Source organism: Chaetodon trifascialis, chromosome 9, assembly GCF_039877785.1.
Source record: "Chaetodon trifascialis isolate fChaTrf1 chromosome 9, fChaTrf1.hap1, whole genome shotgun sequence".
Taxonomy (NCBI): domain Eukaryota; kingdom Metazoa; phylum Chordata; class Actinopteri; order Chaetodontiformes; family Chaetodontidae; genus Chaetodon; species Chaetodon trifascialis.
This window is the reverse complement of record NC_092064.1, coordinates 14,951,446-14,966,540: the sequence shown is the minus strand read 5'-3', so window position 1 is coordinate 14,966,540 and position 15,095 is coordinate 14,951,446. Positions and strand designations below refer to the sequence as shown.

The following is a 15,095-nucleotide window of genomic DNA, read 5'->3' as shown; positions in this document are numbered from 1 at the left end:
TTAAATAATCAATAGCTTATAAAAATTGATGCAGATTGATTGGAACCTCCTAATGGTTACTGTAATTTATATAGATCAGGCTAGAATGCAGATGAGGAGCCACACAGGGTCACAGGTCAAAAGACCATGCCCTTTGTCCATCTCTGAACCACACACACACACACACACACACACACACACACACACACACACACACACACACACACACACACACTTGACCAGCACTTACACAGACTTGCACTGACACTGCTCCCTCCATCACTCCAGTCCAGTGAGTCACCTGTTAAAAGCTGGTTCATTGAGTACAAACCAGTCAGGTGCAGCTTGTTTTCAAGACTGTACTGAAAAGCAGTGTTCAAATTTTCAGAGAGATTTTCAGATTTTTATTTTATTTTTTTAAGCAAAATAATCACCTCCTTGGGCAACAAGGTGCAAATTAAGTCTCTCCCCTGTAGATGAAATCAGGAAGAATTATCTTTCATCTGCGTGGGGCGGCGGGGTGGATTGAATATGAATGAGCTTTCTGAAATGAGAAAAAAGTCAAAGAACCATTAGAAACACCTCCAGCTGGTCAGATAGTCAGCCTCCTCTCTTGTCTCATTACAGCTGATGAGAAGGGAAAGTCTAACCGCGTGCACTGGCCGTGCTGTGAGAGGGTGCGCTGCTGTTTAAAGGCAATCATCGGGTCGTGCTGCCCTCTTGTGTCTGCTTATCGACGTAGAGAAGGTCGGCTCTGAAATCTTTACATGATGTCACGTGGGTGTTGAATGACTGAAAAGTTACTGGTGGACTGCTGTAGTTTTAGAGGTGAACGTCTCAGTAAGTGCAAAGATAAGTCTCTCTCTCTCTCTCTCTCTCTCTCTCTCTCTCTCTCTCACACACACACACACACACACACACACACACACACACACACACACACACACGCACACACACACGCTGTCTGTCTCTCCCTCTCAGAGGAGCCCCTGCGGACATGTTTATCCTGTGATGCTCATTCCTGTGCGCTCCGCTGCGTTCCTGCAGCGGGATAAGCTGCATCCCGTGCCTGGCTCCGGCAGCATGTGACCGGGCTTGTGATCCCGAGGTTTGCGCTGAGGACTGTCTGCCCTGAGCCCGACTGTACCAGTCTGCAGAGTGTGAGGAGGGGACGCATATGAGGAGGGGGGAGATCTCTCTCACTCTCCCTTTCTTGGAATTTTAACGTACTAAACATTCTTGTACTGTGCAGATGACCATCACGCTGTACCATGTGGTCCAGCTGATGAGCACACAGTCAAAGACTTACTGTTGCATCTTCTTTTGTTATAAAACGTTTGCTAAAGTTCAGATTTTATGTATAGTCGTTAATTGTATGAGCATTATTTAGTACAAAAAACCACATTATTGCCACCATGATCACCAACAGTATCCTGTACTGTGTGCTAAAGTACAATTTTAGGATATTTGTATTTTACATTAAGATTTCTATTTTATCCACACTTCATTTCAGAGAGAATGATTGTACCACAGCACTGTAGCTTCACCTCCACCATTTACAACATGAAAAATAGACTACTTATGAGTAGGCTAATGCATCACTGATGACAATCCAACAATACAAAATAATGTCACACTGGCTGGGTATTCTTTTCTCACTTGGACACATTAATGGAAACTGCAGCAACGCGGAGGTAAAAGCATTTTTTTTAAAAAGCAGTCAACAATGATCCTCTTTCTCTCGCAGTTTGAAAACTAAAAGGCAGAATTTTATCCTCAAAGCTGTAAAACACCACTGATATTAAATGTTTGTTTGATGGAGCTGTCTACGTGCCTTTCTGTTTGTATTCTCAATGATGTATCGGCATGCAAAAGAAAAAGAGGAAACTGCTGCTGCCCATTGTTATTTATGTGGCATGAAATGAGATTGAAACTCACATCAGCATGCATGACATGCAAGGTCATGAATCAAGTCCATGATGTGGACATGCTCTGAACACTGAACTGGTCCGTGGGAAGGAAGCGGTGGCTTTTGTAAAATGCAAGTAGTAAAAGCATAACCCTGCCGGAAAATGATGGAATAAGAGATGCTTTGACTGTTTATTCACAAAGTGGTCTAGATTCTGTGGCTCTAAACTGTGCACACAAGCTACAACCAGGCTTTATTGAAGTTTTAAATATTAAACTCTATCAAGTGTTCCCCGTGTTGTCCATTTTGTTGATTTTATGGCTCTGTTTGGACTGATATTTCCCCTTTGCAGATGTTTTATTTTAGCTATGCTATTCACAGAGAGCGCTGGTGCCACAAATTGACTTTTAGAAATATGAAACATAATAGAAGAAATATTGAAAAGCTGCAGTTCTGTTTTTCACACCCCTGTAAGAATTAGTTAGCTGTTTCACGTCCACATGACATCTTTGATCATGTGGATGCAAAATACCATTTTCTTGTCTCTTTCCTGTTGTGAACAATTATCTGGGAACAATGTCACTCCATGTTTTGTGCTTTCTATTTCAACATGCTCTTTAGCATAGCTGTCAGATATTGTTAATGCTCAGGACAATCAGCAACACTGTGGTGCGTTTTTTAGACCTACCAAAAGCATTTGATTCTGTTGGTCGTGATATTTTACCAGAAAAACCTTGTCAGGACTAGATGAACAGTCCATTAAATGGTTTTCTGAACATATCTTTGACAAAACTCAGGCAGTCATTCCAATAGTATTTGTCTAAACGATAAACAATGTTATCACTTCAAACTGTAATGTACAGCACATTTTATTCTGATGACACTATTTTGTAGACTAAACTGGCCATTGCATATCTTCACTCCACTTTTAATGCACTTAAACTCTCCCTTAACACACAAAAGCTTGTTAGAAATGCACACACACACACATTTCTGCCTGAGGTATGGTGGATCAGAGGTCAGCTGGTCTCAAGACAAAATGAAAGAGGAATCAGGAATATTATCCTGAGCATGTGATGGTGTGTGTGAGTGCACATGCTTCTGTGTGTGTGTGTGTGTGTGTGTGTGTGTGTGTGTGTGTGTGTGTGTGTGTGTGTGTGTGTGTGTGTGTGCGCCTTACGTATGTGTGAGATCACACACTTTCTCGGAGTACGGCCCCTAAAACGGCTCAATGAGTAGGGAGAGAACAGGGGACTGTTGGCTGGGTGTAAGAGAGAGGTGGAAGGAGGTTTGGTAGAGGGTTAGATTGTAGCACAGAGGGGTAGCAAATTTCACGAACCTTTTTTTAAGAATAACTCAGTAATTGGTTGCTTGTATAAATCCAGGTACCTGAAGAGTGTGTAGTTTTAAATGTTAAGTCCACTGCAAAGTCGTCTGTGGATCAAATTAGGCTGAATGTGTAATCTTGCGTTTCAGTGAAGCTACTCCTCTGTGCTGCTGTTGTTTGTAAGTTGTGTAGTCTGTCAGGGCTGCAGGTTCTGCTGTGTCCATCTTTTCAGCAGGAGTCCACATTCACTCTGTGGTTAAAACTGGAGCTGCTGTGAGTTTTCATCATGAGGAGCCTGTATGCATCTGTAGTTCTGCTGCAGCTCATTGGGACTTGTTTATGCCAGTTCCCTCGCCCCTGTGCTAACTCAGAGGGACTACGGACTAAAGAGTGTTGCCCAGTGTGGGATGGCGACGGCTCAGCCTGCGGCGCCCTGTCTGGTCGTGGTTTCTGCACTGAAGTGGAGGTCTCTGATGAGCCCCATGGGCCCCAGTACCCACACGCTGGGATTGATGACAGAGAGCGTTGGCCTTTAGCTTTCTACAACAGAACGTGCCGCTGTGCTGGAAACTATGGAGGCTTTAACTGTGGTGAATGCAGGTTTGGTTACTGGGGTTCAAACTGTGCTGAGTACAGGGAATCAGTGCGTAGGAACATCCTGACCATGTCAGCTGCTGATCAACAGAAGTTTATTTCGTATCTCAACCTGGCCAAGAACACCATCAGCCGTGACTACGTGATCTCCACAGGGACAAGAGCAGAGATGGGTGAAAATGGGGAGAACCCCATGTTCTCTGACATCAACACCTATGACCTGTTTGTGTGGATGCACTACTATGTGTCCCGGGACACCTTCTTGGGAGGGCCAGGGAACGTATGGAGGGACATCGACTTTGCCCACGAATCTGCAGCATTTCTGCCATGGCACCGAGTCTACCTGCTTCACTGGGAGAATGAGATACGGAAGCTGACGGGAGATTTCAACTTCACCATCCCATACTGGGACTGGAGGAATGCCCAGTCCTGTGAGGTGTGCACCGATGCTCTGATGGGCGGACGCAGCGCTTTCAATCCTAACCTCATCAGCCCTGCGTCAGTGTTCTCCTCCTGGAAGGTAAAGACGTTTTGGTTTCTGACTCTGAGTGTGGTCTGTGAGTGACAGCATGTATGTTTGAGGATGGCAAGATGTACGAGCAAATCTTTCTTATCCATTATTAAGACACTGAAAATTCTTGAAAAAGGCCCATTTTATTTCCATTTCACTCTGCAGGTCTGTTGTTCTAAAGGAAGTTTAGCCTCTTAATCCCAAGAAATGACAGATTTGGTTGTAAACACACAGTTTTTTAAGAATTCATCCTCAAGTGATCCTGCCAACATAAGAGACCAGAGTGAAAATCCTGCTTCAGAAGTTTTGTACAGTATGCATATCCCAGAAAATGTATAAGACTGCAACTTTATTCTAAGTTATTCCAAGAAGTCTGTCACAAATATGGTTGTAAATTATATTATCCATGCTTACACTCCAAAACATTTAAGTTAACATTCCTTTATGACAGCCAATTCACCAAACCCACAATGCATTGTGTGTTTGTACCTGTGCGTGTTTGCAGGTGATCTGCACCCAGCCAGAGGAATACAACAGCCGAGAGGCATTGTGTAATGCTACCGGGGAGGGTCCACTGTTGCGTAATCCTGGCAACCACGATCCAAACCGCATGACTCGACTCCCCACAGCAGCTGATGTGGAGTTGGTTGTCGGCCTCCCCGAGTATGAGACGGAACCCATGGACCGATTCGCCAACATGAGCTTTAGAAACGCCATAGAGGGTACACACACACACACACACACACACACACACACACATACATCATCATCATCATCATCATCACAACCATCTGTTTCTGAATCTGAAATGGGTCCCCTAAAGCAGCGAAAAACGTACCCTCCCCCAGCCCACAAGCACACACACACACACACACACACACACACACACACACACACACATTTGGATTACTGTACATGCTTAACCATTGAATCTGAACCCTGTTCTAATCTGTCTAATCTTGTGAATGAGTTTTAGCTCATTTGTTTTACGCAAGGGCAGGAATACAACTACATGTGTATGTCTGTGTGCGTGCATCCAGACAGAAACATGCACGTATATGGACACAAATTCTACATTTTTTTCATGACACTCAGCATGGCTTTCAGACTATTTCCATGTATTTCCACTGGAAGTTGTTTCTTTTCTTTGAGTGAATGAAACACCAACTGTGCTGGAGTCAAAGGGCATCCTGTCTGTGGTTAAGTTTAGGCAACAAAGGCTCTTTGGTTAAGGTTGAGAAAATGGGAAATTCATGGCCAAACAAATACTACATTTTGTGACCAGTTTAAGAGCTGCCCTGACTGATTATTCAAACCTATTAATACTGAGAAACAGATTCAGTCAGAACTATGTGCACCCATGAAACAGGTGCTCAAAAGACACATCCTGCCACTAAAACATGCCAGTTTAATACTTCCATATACGAGTGTTCTTGCTTTAGTAATAAGCATTTTATTTGAGCAATATCTTGATGGTTGAGCCCAATGATTTTTGTCCACATTAGTGTCTAACGCATAGTTAACTTGAAGCATTTTCAATGAGCATCACTCAGAAGAGTCACTTTTACTGCAAATGGCTGCTTCCACAGTCAGTGGCCTCAAGCTGGTCACAAGGTTAATAAGTCCCTTGTTTGTTTGTGTGCTAAACCTCATCCATCCTAGTTACACCAAACGTGCTTCAAAGATGTGAGAAATAGCACTTCAAACACTACAAGTGAGAGCATCCAACCTACTCAACAAAGCTTTCTGCATTTCTGCAGCAGAAAAGTGGGGCTTTTCTACAATCATCTGTTCCATCCGGAACAAAATTCACAAATATCTCTCAGCTGCTTTTTATCTTCCTGCTCATCTCCCTCCCTCATGTATACGTCATAGATCTTTCTCTTCTCTTATGAACACGTTGTCACTTCTTTTCCCTCCTTCAGGTTTTTCTGATCCAGAGACAGGTCTTGCCGTGCAAGGCCAGAGCACCATGCACAACGCCTTGCACATCTTCATGAACGGCTCCATGTCCTCAGTGCAGGGTTCAGCTAATGACCCCATATTCCTGCTGCACCATGCTTTCATTGACAGGTGTGATGATACGCACAAGCTTACTGACACAAAGGGAAAGAGCATTGTGAACAAACAGCTGACAATCACATAGTCATCTGGTCAATCATGCCATAAATAACCACTTTTGTTTAACTTCTTTAAACTTTTTAATTGCATGTTCTCTTATGGTGTCCACCTCCTTGGTACTGCCATTATATGATTTCTCCATTTCTTTTCTATCTTTATCATATCCATCCTTCCCCTCCTCCCTTTTTTCCTCTAATATTCTTCATTCCCCTTTGTTGCTCTGTCCTTTCCTTATCTTCTCCAGTATCTTTGAGCGCTGGCTCAGGACCCACCAGCCTCTCCGGACCAGCTACCCACGTGCCAATGCCCCCATTGGCCACAATGATGGTTACTATATGGTGCCCTTCCTGCCTCTCTATAGAAACGGAGACTACTTCCTGTCTAACAAGGCTCTAGGATTTGAGTACGCCTACCTGTTGGACCCTGGTCAGTGCATAACAACAAACATGTCGAGTAAATGAGTGTCTCAGCAGCTCTGCTTTTATGTTGAGCTGTGTCATCCTGTGTATCTCCATTACAGGCCAGAGGTTTGTTCAGGAGTTCCTGACACCCTACCTCCAGCAGGCGCAGCAGATCTGGCAGTGGCTCCTGGGAGCTGGTATCCTCGGCGCGCTGATCGCCACAGTCATTGCTGCATTGATTGTTGTCGCAAGAAGGAAGTGGAAGCGCAGCCAGAGGAGGAAGAGGGCATCGAGCTACGGAGAGAGACAGCCACTACTGCAAAGCAGCTCAGAGGAAGGCTCATCTTCATACCAGACTACCCTGTAACACACACAGATACGGTACATACAGCTATATGGGAATGTGCAAAATATTAGGGACACTTGCATGAAGAAACTGGATGAGTCCTGCAAAAGACTTTATTTGTTATTGATATCCTGAAATGAATCTTTTTACATTTCAAAACAGTTGATGAAGGTACAGACGAGTGAGAGAAGTATTTTTTAAAAAGAAAATACATTTTCCTGTCATACCTATTAGGTAGTTGTGTCTTTACCTTTTAGTGCCTTTTACTGAAACATTTGCACCCCGAAGCAACGGAGGTGAAGGTTTTACAGGTTAAAAAAAAAACTTCACCAACATGTGTATCTGGATGTAGGTGAGCTGACACTTTAAGGTCTGAGACAATTTAAAAGGAGATTAGCAGTAGGGACCCAAGTTAAGGAGAAGTCCTTAATATTTTATACATTCATTTCATACTTTGAATATTTTTGTGACATCCGTACACAAACCAACAGAATTTCAGAGCCATTAAGTGTTTGTTTTTACAGCGTGACTCACTGTTTGACTCAGAGTGTATGATTTGTACACTACAGTGATTATCCTCTTGTGGGCAGTTGAACTGTGACATGTGTCAGGTTAAAGCAATCACTTTTGTGGACATTTACTATCTACTTACACAAGCTAGTGAGCAGTCCACTGTGTTTGGATAAGCAAGAATTGTGATGTGGACACTCCTTCCTTTGCAATTTCTTCCTCACTGCCGTGAAACACAAATACATATAATTTATTCTTTCATTGTAAGGTGCTCTATTTAACTGTGATTCTGTTTACATGACGCATAGTGTATGTAAATAGTGTGAGTTTACTGAAGAATGCAGAGTTGAATAAAATTCTGTAGCTCAAGGAAAAGTTAGAAGTAAAGGAAGTATTTCAGATCAGGGCAAATCTGCAATGCTGTAGCTGTAATGACTGCTCAGGGTGTCATGGTCACATTATTTAGCCTCTCATACTGAATAAATCAGTGGAAGAACAAATTGATTCATTCATTTCATTCAATAGCAAAAATGTATTATTTCAGAACATAATTCGAACATTTGGACTCCTCAGAAAAAGCATGTCCATGTGCACGAGTACATGTGCCCCTCTGACGCATGTCATCTTTCACGAGCAAAGAAAACGTAGCTGGTGTCATGATGAAGAAAGAAAAATCATGAATTTGTACATGCTGCATTAAAATCAAACAAACAAATCCAGTTTTTTCTCTGTGATTTATTTCTGATCTGTTGGATATGCAGGAATGTTGGCTAAATGCATGTACCCTGAGATAATCATGCCTTTTAAACTAACCAGGAAACAATGCATTCCACATATACGGTGACAGAAGTCATTTGAACACCACAGCCTACACTTAATAGGTTTGTGCTGTCCATGTAACAAGAAGCAATTGTGAAGTTAAAGGCTGCTTCACATTATCACTGGTGTAGTTTTATAGCTAATTTAAATAACCAACGTTTCTCTTTTGCGCAGTTTGACAAGTTTAGACATACCTTCACGACTGTCTAATCAATGCCACTGAACAGTTGATAAAAGTAACAGTTTCTTAAGTATATGCAGATGACTGTGAATTATACTTGTAACGATATCGTAAATTGTGCAAGCATCAGAAATCTTTTCCCACTTACTACGTGCAAGTAATCAAGATGAAATAAATAGAAAATCTCTTTATTTCAGACTGTGCAATCCTGAAACTACACTACAGAAATAGAAATACGATATTTAAATAGATTTCAATTTCAAATGCTAAATGAATGGTACTTAATTACAATGTGAGAGAATACAACTGTTTCAGTCACAAAATCAGAAATATCAAGATGCTGATTCTTTGCAGAAACCTGCTCTTTCCAGTTTTGGCCTTCTTTTCAAAGTAATCGCTGACTCCAAAGCAAACCAAATTTGAGTTGTTACCAATTGCAATTCCATCTGCTTATTTCTTTTTATCAGTGACTTTATTTTCGTGAGATGTGTAAAAAATAATGAGATACTTTGTGGAGAAATTGCCAAAGCCCTGCAGAAGTTTTTCACAAAACATAACTTTAAACAGTATAAATAAATTGAAAAAACAGCTAACTAAAAACACTGGCTGGAGGTGCAGAAAAGGTTTGCTTTGCATAAAAACAGATTTGTGATACACACACATGAACAGGGGACACATAGTTTTAACAACCAAATTAAAACAGAGACTGACATGTCCATTTTGGTTCCTCTTCTTCCCTCTGTTGAAATCACATCGCCTCAGATTCTGATGAGTGACAGCCTCGCACACCAATCAAATACTCAGTTCCGCCTCACAGACGGGACACTAACGCGACATTTCCCTTCAGGCCATCTGTAAATCCTGCTTCCATGACAGTGCCAACCTGTTTATAGAGAGCTATAGTCCGTCCCTTTTCACAGCTAGTTTCTCTTCCAACTCACCTTCAGATGATGTATTTTACAGTGAAATTTGAACTAATTGTAATTTCAATCAAGATTATAACAATGATTCAGTTGGCATTCATCAACAGCAGCTCCCTTGGGGTTGTGACTGCGTTCCAACAGGCTGTAGACTTTTGGATGCTAATAAAACAGTGTCCTGTAGAGAATAACCACACTTATAATGGATAGAAAAGCTAATGAAACAAAAGCCTGAAGTGGTCCTGGGTGGGGACTTCGCTCTCTATAATCTACGTATTTTTGGTCAGTAGAGCTTGTTGGTTGTCAGTTTGGTGTTAAGTAAAGGTGAAATGAAGGTCTGCAGTCATAGTGGTTAACACAGCTGATGACTGTTTGGTCCCTGGTCGCCACTGAAAGATGATTTCCCTCATGTCTAATATCATTATCTTGTGTTTGTTTCTGTGGAAATGCAGGTTTGGCCTTTTTTTCCCCTCACATAAGACTCCAGCATGAGAAACATCTCATGGAGTGGAGTGAATTTAATTCACTCCACAGAGAGATGGTGTCAGGGAAGAGATGAAACCCAAGGGCAAGTTTACAAAAACAGAGCACCATGAGCGCGAGAATCTGAGCAGGAAGCTGGTCTCTTTGCTTTTCTTGTGGTTGACTGGATCTGATGCTGAACCTCCTACGGTCCTTAGCTGGCTGTCAGGCTGGTGTGTAGAGAGGAAAAGGCCTGCTGCATGTTAATGATTTGTCCTGCTGAGTATTTTGTGACCATGAGCAGGGATATGGCATATAAAAGGCAAATGAAATAGTAATGCAGTCTGTGAATAATCATCTTACACAGATTCATAGACGTGTACAAAATTTCAAGTAACCAAGATCAGCCAAAGATATTCAGAAATGTACTTCAAATTTGCCCCTAAATGTATGAAAATCCATTCATCCCAAAGTTGCTGTTTTCGTTTTTGAGGCTGAGCTCAAAGTGTAGTGCCAGCTCTGATGTTTGATCAGCTGAACGACTCCTTGTTGAATTCAAAGGTTGTTCCAGAGGATCGGGCTGAGTTACACAGTCTGTGGAGAGTCCTGGAGATGCCCTTTGGTCCGCAGCAGAAAACACCGACTCGCTTCCTGAAACCACAGCGAGAGAGAGTTAATGGATGAAATAACACTGAATTCATATTCCACCCATAGACATCCACGCTCTATACTCACTGCTTATTGGTATTCCCAATCTCATCAAACAGTAACTTCCAACTGGGTCGACCAACCAGCAGCCTCGAGGTGAGCAGCCGATACTTCTCCTCAGACATGCTCTGGAAAAGAGAGGAGATGACAACAACATCCCGCTTTTCATTAAACCTGCAAGAATTATTTTGGCCATTTCAGGGCAGCGGAAACAAGCTGTGAACACCACTGACTTCACTTACTAAGCTGATGTTGCCAATCAACTCAGTTGTAGGTGAAAATCCAGCAGTAACAGCAAATTATCTTTCATTTCGGAGTCACATCCGACCACCTGGCAAATGGGAATTATTCACTCACTCCAATATTCACTCTGTTTTAGCTCTGATTTGGGTTTCCACCATCTCCTGAGGGACATATCTGGAGCATTAGCTGCTAAATGCTCCACTATGTTCACCAGCTAGTCTGCGTTGATCTGATGTTTAATGCTGTGAAGGTCATGTGGCTGATCCCTCCCACCCCGGACATAACCTCTTTGAGACACTCCCCTCTGGCAGGAGGCTGCAGTCCATCAGGACCAAAACCTCACGCCATAAGAACAGTTTTTTCCTGTCTGCTGTCAGCCTTTTCAACAAGGCCCAGAACCGCCCAACACTCTTCACACTCCACCTCTGCCTCTACTTGTCTCATGGACATTGCCATAACCCTATGCATTACATTAACGCTCTGCTTGGACTTCCTTTTGAAAAAACAGACTGTGCTTCTGTAAAAAAAAACAAAAAACAGATGTGTATATATATTTATAATGTTATATTTTTTACTTATTGTTATATTTTTTACTTTTTTAATAGCTTCTTTTTATGAGATGTGTCATGCACCAACCTCACCAAAGCAAATTCCTTCTATGTGTAAAATCATACTTGGCAATAAAGCTTTTCTGATTTCTGATTCTGATTTCTGATGTACAGTGTAGAGCTTCTTCGCTGAAATCAGCTGCCTGCTGCTGCTGCTGCTGCTGCTGCTGCTAAACAATGATATGAGAACTGTGTGAATGAACTTGATCAATAAAGTTGTGGGTAGAGGAAGACCTTAAGCTCCCTTTACAGCTCCAAACAGCTGCGTCTGAGTGGATCAAAAATTGCTGTCACCACTGCAACAGGAAGAACATCCTTGCTTCAGATGAGCCAAGCCAGTCAAAAACATACATTCAGTGTACACAATACATTTTATATCTCCTTTACTAAAGTCATCTGATCAATGTAGCAGAGGACTGGTGACACATAAAATCTTTTTCAATCAGAATCAGAAACCTGTTGATTCCTAATAACAAACCAGTATGGCGCAAGGAACACTAGTGAATAGACAAATGGAAGAAGGAAAACGCACTGATTGAATACATGGCAGGGAAGACAAATGAGGCAAAGGTGAAACTAATCTACAATCACAAAGGCAGGAAAGAGACAAAGGCAGGAGGTGGAATTAAAGAGCACATGTGGAGAAACTCTTGCAACATAAAACAGGAAATAACAAACTTAAAACCCCAAAACATCATCTTAAAAATATTCAGAGGACTTCCTCCAGCTTGCTCTGCCTCCAGTTCCTCCACTTGTCTTCCTTTCTCCTGCTCACCTGCACTTTGCAGGAGCCTGTGCTCTCTGCTTTAAAAGCCTTTAACTGTTATCTGAAGTGCAAACAGCTGCAGGCAGTTATCAGCAAAGCAAAGTGAATTCAGGTACTGAGGAGGTGGGATGAAGCAAATAAATAAATAAGGAGCTGCATTGGTTCTTTGTGTATCAGCCAAGTAAGCTACTGATATCATGAACCTTATCACAGTTTAAAATCGAGCTATTTCACATCAAAAGAATTTGGATTTGCCTACAAGAAACACTGGGTCCGATATGATTTTAGTTTTTACTGCATTTATTTCATTATTTACAGCTTTTATCTGACACAGGTCGGGATCTTTCTGGAGAGGTTTAGCACAACACATCATAGTGTTTCTTCCTCGGCAGGTCCTGTCTTAGAAACACAGATCAATAAAGCTGGATGTCTGTGCGGAGTAAGAGCAGATCAGGAAAATGAAACGTAAACAAAAATCCATTCACTCCGTGGAGTTCGTATCATAGTTGATTAACAGCAGTTCTGCTTCCTTTGAAAGGCCTCTGCATCCTGACAGACTGGATTTACAACTTCTTGTTCACTCAGCAGTGACTCACTGAACCACCAACATGCTGTAAAAGGTGCTACTCTCCCCGTCGGGGAATCGAACCCCAGTCTCCCGCGGGATACTCACCACTATACTAACGAGGAGTTGACAGTGTTTGTCTAAGTGTGACATTTTGAGTAGTTTCAACATGAATTTGTCTTGATCTCAAAAACATTAATCATTCACAGGCAGGAAATATTACCAGGTATTTGCAGTGTAATCAAGGCTATGGTGAAGCAATTAAAATAAAATTAAATATCAAGCATAAGCACTGGATCACTACAGAAGTTCACACACTGAAACACACTGAATAATGTAGAGCTTAGAGACAGACACTCCACTTCAGAGATGACTTTGGTGTTTGTGCGTGTGTGTGTGTGTGTGTGTGTGTGTGTGTGTGTGCGCGCGCACGCGTGTGCGTGCCTTTCTCTGTCATATACTGCCCTCTAGTGGGGTAGTTTTTAAAAAGCCCACTGAACAGATGAATGGGTGACGAGATCACATCACATAAAAATGGATGGGAAAAGTTAAACTGTGTGTGTGTGTGTGTGTGTGTGTGTGTGTGTGTGTGTGTGTGTGTGTGTGTGTGTGTGTGTGTTGATGTCTTCCCCACAATGTGGAGACATAAATCTGTTACTCACAGTCACATTGTTGGGATTCGCCTTTCTTATTGGGACAAAACTCAAGTCCACACAATGTAAATCATTAAATTTTAGGGTGAAGACTTGAGTTAAGTTTAGGTTAAGGTTAAGGTTAAGGTTAAGGTTAAGGTTAAGGTTAAGGCTATGGTTAGGCAAGTAGTGGTTATGTTTAGGGTGAGTCCTCAAGAAATGAATGTAAGCTCTATCCAATGTTCCCAAAAAAGTGTGGAAACACCACTGTGTGTGTGTATGTGTGCGTGTGTGTGTGTCTGTCACACCTACCTGCAGGTTGTCTGTCTGACTGACGTACAGTTTCAGATTTAAGTAGTCCGGTCTGTTTTCCAGCCAGAGCTAAAGACAAACACAGACATGTAAATTTCAGTGTTTAGTGGAGCTGTGACGCGACTGGCCTAAACTGAAACATTCATTCCTTAGGTTTCTGAGAAAAAGGAGAGGTAAAATAACTAACAGCCACAAGATGGCGGTAAATATAATCAATCTGTAACTGATAATAGTATGTTAGTCCACATCCTTGCTGTTTAATTTTCCTCATTTTACTCATATCACTGCAAAAACCTAAAATTGTTCAATGTGTCCCGAAGGCATATCTTCCCTGCTACTGTTTGAGTATTCCTTTAAAGAAAGAAGAAAAAGATTCCTATCTTTGAAAGAAGTACACACACATACAAAAATAATAATAATTGACAGTAAATTCAGAGTTGGAGTTATGCAGATGATGGTATTATAACCTCATGCTGGCTTTTATTTGATTACTGCAAAGATGCTTTAAAAGCACAGGTGCTACAGCAACGCCTCCCCTGCTCATCTGCTGTCTTTTATGCTTTTAACCTCTGACCTTCCTCTTACCCTTAAAACCCAGACAACTTTCTTTGACCTGACTGAGAGCCAACACACACAGGAGTGGAGAGAGTTGCTAACCCCAACAGCCTGTGGCGAGTGGATTATCTTTGCTGTTTAACTGTTTTCATGTGCGGTGAAAGCAGGGGCATGCACAGACATTTTGGCTCGGCCAAACATGCCAAATAGCTACTTAAGGCCTTTCAAGCAATTGAATTACATTCAAGCAATCAATTGTGAACCACAGTTTTAATTCAAGTTCAGTTCCCACACATTTTAATGGATGTACGATAGCATGCAGACGCCCTGACCTTGTGATGCACGGCACACAGCAGCTCAGCAAACCAGTAGAAGGACTGGAGCTCCCTGCAGACCCACACGAAATACAACCTCTGCAACCTGAAACCCGTCCAGCCGTCACTGTGTGCACAGCAGGGAGTAAGAACAGAATGAGACGCACAAATACTCAGCACTCAAATTGTGCATAATTTCTCAGCATGTGCTATTTTTTTCATGACTCACAGCAGAGCGTGCAGCACACAGGCGAACGGAGTCACTCCTATTCCACCCGCAACACAGACACTGACGTCGTAGTTAAACACCTC

The 15,095-nt window shown here is 42.1% G+C and overlaps 2 protein-coding genes across 2 annotated transcripts in view; one reads left to right on the top strand and one right to left on the bottom strand.

The window, feature by feature from the left end:
• Positions 1 to 3,358: 3,358 nt before the first annotated feature.
• tyr (tyrosinase) lies at positions 3,359 to 7,349 on the top strand. Its single transcript, XM_070970299.1, has 5 exons — positions 3,359 to 4,329; positions 4,826 to 5,042; positions 6,246 to 6,393; positions 6,686 to 6,867; positions 6,962 to 7,349. The coding sequence occupies exons 1-5, from the start codon at positions 3,502 to 3,504 to the stop codon at positions 7,207 to 7,209; spliced, it is 1,623 nt and encodes a 540-aa protein (XP_070826400.1). The 5' UTR covers positions 3,359 to 3,501; the 3' UTR covers positions 7,210 to 7,349.
• A 1,085-nt stretch (positions 7,350 to 8,434) lies between these two features.
• LOC139336473 (NADPH oxidase 4) overlaps positions 8,435 to 15,095 on the bottom strand; it is a 25,560-nt gene continuing 18,899 nt past the window's right edge. Inside the window, exons 14-18 of the mRNA XM_070970604.1 lie at positions 15,013 to 15,095; positions 14,802 to 14,910; positions 13,915 to 13,983; positions 10,816 to 10,916; positions 8,435 to 10,731 (exon numbers count right to left, since the gene is read on the bottom strand). The exon at positions 15,013 to 15,095 is cut by the window's right edge and continues 37 nt beyond it. Coding sequence (XP_070826705.1) covers positions 10,611 to 10,731; positions 10,816 to 10,916; positions 13,915 to 13,983; positions 14,802 to 14,910; positions 15,013 to 15,095 — 483 coding nt within the window. The 3' untranslated portion in view covers positions 8,435 to 10,610. The remainder of the gene's footprint in view (positions 10,732 to 10,815; positions 10,917 to 13,914; positions 13,984 to 14,801; positions 14,911 to 15,012) is intronic.